The sequence below is a fragment of the Halyomorpha halys genome, unplaced genomic scaffold, assembly GCF_000696795.3.
Source record: "Halyomorpha halys isolate HHAL.00 unplaced genomic scaffold, Hhal_1.1 Scaffold12059.1, whole genome shotgun sequence".
NCBI classification, from domain to species: domain Eukaryota; kingdom Metazoa; phylum Arthropoda; class Insecta; order Hemiptera; family Pentatomidae; genus Halyomorpha; species Halyomorpha halys.
In genome coordinates this window covers 126-5,192 of record NW_027105442.1, presented here as the reverse complement: position 1 = coordinate 5,192, position 5,067 = coordinate 126, and the positions used below count along the sequence as shown (strand labels likewise).

Genomic DNA, 5,067 nt, shown 5'->3' with positions numbered 1-5,067 from the left:
CATATAACTACTTTTTTTTTTTTTTTTTTTTCAGAATTTGAGCTGTAAGATAGAGGACATGCCTTCGGAGCCCAATAAAACCCGCCTTTTGGGTTCACTTGTTCTGACTATGAACTCTATTCTCCAGGGTATCAGTGAAGGTTACCTGGCGTTTTGCGGTAGTGTGGGTTTATCCTAAATATGACTGAAGAACTGTTGAAATCTAGGTTCGTATTTTCTTTTAAAATAAAATTCAGTGATAGTCCCAATATTCATAAGGTAAAACATCTATAGGATGATTAATCTGTTCTGGTCAATGATTAACTGCTCATTAGTTAGTAGGCATTCTGAACACATGTCTAATATAATTTGTAATTAATTATATTATTATTTATTACTTAATTACTTTTATATTTTGCCTTATCTGTTGTCATTTACCGGTATTTTCTGCGGCACTACTTGAAATGTCATTGTTGAATGTCAGATAAGTTTTATTCTTTTTTCAGAGTATAGAAGTTTTTGTGAAAACCAAATCCCGGAAATTCTAATGCATTGCTGTTGACTATTATATGTTGTTTCCTTTAATTGGAAAGTAAAATTAAAAGTAACTTTAGACGGGTATGACCAGTGCCAGATTAATGAATTGATTCTTTAAAAAAAAAAAATATCTCTTATATTTGTGTTGTATTTTTTCATCAGTGATTTGTTTTACATTCCTCTAGGCTTGGAAATTGTGAAGTTTGTGCGATTAATCCAGCAAAATATACTTGTCCAGAATGTGAAGTAAAAACCTGCTGTTTACAGTGTGTAAAAATACACAAAAAAGAGCTTGAATGCACTGGTACAAGAAACAAAGTGAAATTTAAACCAATTCATAGAATGAATGCTTTAGATCTTCAAAGTGGTAAGTAGTATTTAAGTGTACACAAAGACGAACATTATGCTGAAATTTATGTAGCGTAAGGCCCCGTAGTAAATTTCAAACTCTTGAATAGATTTGATTACATATGGGTCAACCTGTACTTCCTACTCTAGTTGATGTTGAGTTATGTTTATTTTTATTTTATTTCCATATCTGTACCCTTGATTTTTGATAATAATTAGCTGGCAATGTGGTATGAATATAATATGGATGCTATAAGTTTTAATGTTTTTATTGAAAAGTAGTCGGTATTGTTGAATGTGAATTTTTTTTCTGTCTCAAAAAATGATGATGCAAAAGGAATGTCTAGAGTTTTAAAGGTATAGAGTTATAATTAGAAAAAAAAACATGCAATTTTCTACGTATATCACTTCTCTTGTAACTCAGTTGATTAATTATGAGAAAAATTGAATTGCTTACCTTGTATATCACAGACTGTGAAGACAAAGTTAACTTTTATTTGCATGCAGCATATCTTGAATGATAACTCATCCAGGGCATAAAAGAGGTTGGGAAAATATGGTCAAGGAGAGGAATGAATCTGGAGAAAGACTATGTTAACTGAAGGACATCAGGTTTGTGCGGTCTCTCTAGTGGGTCAATGCAGAAAATTTGATTTTTGAATTCATTCATTCGATGAACTGAGTCCTTGGTACTTGAAAGAAACTGATAGGTAATACTGGGGAAGAGAGACAGACATTTTATCCAGTAAAACAAAGAGTCTAAAATATGCCCGTTCATTATCTTCCTGTGCCTTTCATTTATGTATTACTTATTCATTCAGAAATGTAATGCTTTATTTAATCCATAAGTGTCAAAACTTGTTGGCTGTTCACTATAAATCAAAACTATTTTGTGAAACTTTTACATTTATCATTCTTAAAGTACTTATGTAGGTCCTATATACAAAGATAAATGGAATGGACTATGCTATCTATTTGAATAAATGATTCTTCGATGAGAGTTAAATTGAAGAAAAGAGGTCGAACATTTCCTACTTATAGTATACATCTAAAATATAATAAAAGGGTTTCTATATATTATATATTCATGAGTCTATATTGTGTTGTATATGTTGTAATATCCTCCTTTTTATGAATAGATGGTTTTAGATATATATTTATTTTATGTGCCAATGTTCAATATTATTCATTTATTTTGTTGAACCAAAAAGCAAGCTAGCCAATTTTGTTAACCAATGTCAACTGTGGAGTGGAAAACATCATTAAAAGTAGTCAAGATGGTGGCGCCATTCTGAAGTCGGTAGAATCGCTGCAATGCTGAGCAGATTCAAATGTTTTCAACTTTATTTATTTTCCTATCATGATTGTATTTACAGTAAATTTAAGTAAAAATAGAAGAGGAAAATATGTATTACATAACAATCTGCACTAAGAAAATCATGGACGAAAACTCAAAACTGTTGTGCTACAATTGATGTTTACATTGCATATTGAGGCATGACAATGATCAAATGAAATGAAAAACACTTGTCTGCTAGGATGGCGGGAGAAGGACGTTTCCTGGAAACTGATGAGCTGACCACCCTTTGTCTGCTGTCAGTGGTAGATATTTAGAAAGAAGATATAAAAAATCACCAGATATCAAAGATTATATAATTAAAGGAAGAAAGCACTCTTTGTTTGGATCGCCAGTGGATTTGACGAGTCTTTGAAACTAGAAGAGGACCAATCCTTTGTTTACTGTCAGAGGTAGCATCTTGAGAAAAAAAAACATCAAGAACCATCAGTCATCAAAGAAGATTATGTAATTGGTTAGTTTGCTCCACCTAGGATTTAATTATATTTGTAAAAGTAGCTATTAATTTAGGTAAGTGTCTTGTTCTGATTGCCTGGAAAACCCGCCCTGAGATAAGAGTCAAAAATGTTATATTAGTTCAAAATAAAATTCTCATATCTATTTAATATTTAATCTTTTCATTTGAACCTTGTAATCATCAAAGCTGTATTTTAGATCTAAGAATAAAAAAAAAACTATTAAATTTCCTTTTATAATAAATCTGAAATATTACAATATTTTTATATATTGAAATTAGGGGATAAGCATTTTTCAACAATACGTTATGTGGTTTATGTAATCTATAAATATATTATTTTTAGTGTAGAAGTGGGTGTATTTATGTTTATATGTATTTCCAATGTAGCCACATTGTGGTCCTAGGAAGTTGCCAAGATGATATGGAAAGACTTGCAAAGACTCAATTAAGAGAAGCAGAGGAATTTGTTTGCAAGTAAATGAAGATAAAACAAGGTATATGATAGTAAGCCGAAAAATTCACTCCAACGACATGGTCTGTGTGGATAGCAAATTGTTTCTGAAAGTAGACAATTTTTAATAAATTTTTCCACTATAACATCAACAAATGATCAACGGATTGAGAGAGACCAACGTATAATAACCGCGAACAAAGCCTTCTCTCTGTCAAAAATACTGAAATCCATACAAATATGAAACTAAGGGTGTACAATACCATGATTAGGCCATCTCTGATATACGGTTGCGAGACCTGGGCTGTAACAGGTACCCTAGAAAGCCAAATTGAGAGATTTGAATGGAAAATCCTCCATACACTAGCAATCTGGGATCAGAGCCTTAACACATGGAGGAGAACTAACTGAACTGCTTGCCGAGACTGGTCTGTCAATATATAATGATGTAAAGGCAAGAAAGTTAGGATGGACAGAACATGTTGCTTGAAGCAATCCATTAGGACACCTCTACATAACAATGAATGCCAGTATAGTTAGCAAGATACCACGTGGAAGGCCAAAAATAAGATTGATAAACAGTTTAAAAAAAGATGCAAAAGAGCTGCATGCAGCAAACTAGAAAGCAGTAGCCCAGTGTAGGCAGACATGGAGAAGGCTGGTTCAGGGGCCAAAGATCTACAAGGTCTGTAGAGCCAACAGAAAAATAAAATGTTTTGCTGATCAATAAACTTTATTTTATTACCACCACTTTTAAGTAACAAATGTGAAACATCGCTTTGCATTAGTTTATACCTAACAGTACTAACCCAGTTCATTCTTCTAGGTTTATTACTGTACTTATATCATACATCTCCTCCCCGCCAAAAAAGAGTATAGATTAGTTTAGAATATAATGTATTCTTATACGCTATGGGTTAATTAGTTATTAAGAATTTTAACAAGTAACTATTGATTGGTTTGATTTCAGATTATTTGTTATTGGAAGATGCCACCAGATCTGTTGATGGAATTGTGAACTATGGAAAAGGCTTAAGAAAATCAACTTTTTATAGCATGGTAAGTTATTTAATATATTTTTGAATTGACTTTCTTATTTCAAATGAATTATTAGTTTCGTATATTTAGTGACATGTTGTTATGATTTTTCAGAGTGTTACATATTGTATAGTCGCTTTTTCATCCTATGGCAAGTGTTGTTTGAGTTTTTACTTGTCCTCATATTTAGAATTATTTTTTATAAAATTGGGCTAATGTTTTTATATTTGTAATATTTTGGGTTTAGATCATTGATTTAAATTTGTATGTAGGTTTTATTTGTGATGTGTGAAGCTGAATTTGTTTCGAAATCTTGGTATTTGTTGTCTAGAAGATGATTTTTTTCCTTTCAGAATGAGTTTTAAAAGTGAAAAAAAAAATTAAATTATAATGAAGATCAAGATTAAAAACTGTAATCTGAAATCGTAAATCAAGATTCTCATTAATTATTTATGTTTTATAAGCCATTGTTTCTCTGATGAATCGAAAAATTTCTCAGAACGCATAAATTTATAATTAAATTAATTTAAAGTGGTTTTTGATCTATAAGGCTGAATTTCTTTTATCCTTATAGTAGATACTATATCCAACTAAACTGGTGTTATTTTTTTTAATTATTCTATGAATGCATATCCTTTTTATCTTATGAACATACAAAATTATCTTGCTCATTAATATTTAGTATCAAGTTTCTATCATATTCTAAACTCTATTTGATTATTGGATATCATTTGAAATATTGATGTCATAAAAATCTCAATAACTGCTTTCTCAAGAGTGCACTTCTCACATGAGAGGTGATGAAAGAAAAAGTTTATTCATACCGAAAGTGTCAGGAATTTGAGGAATAGGGACCTGCTTTCCAGAAGAATTACTCATTTTATTAAAAGGCTGTAATCG

The 5,067-nt window shown here is 31.0% G+C and overlaps 1 protein-coding gene across 1 annotated transcript; it reads left to right on the top strand.

Annotated features, from left to right (window-relative positions):
- Positions 1 to 40: 40 nt before the first annotated feature.
- On the top strand, positions 41 to 4,188 carry LOC106692348 (box C/D snoRNA protein 1; the record flags this gene model as incomplete). Its single annotated transcript, XM_067051265.1, has 3 exons — positions 41 to 206; positions 702 to 883; positions 4,100 to 4,188. Coding segments are annotated over exons 1-3 (297 nt in total), but the record flags the coding sequence as incomplete, so codon positions are not given.
- Positions 4,189 to 5,067: the final 879 nt, after the last annotated feature.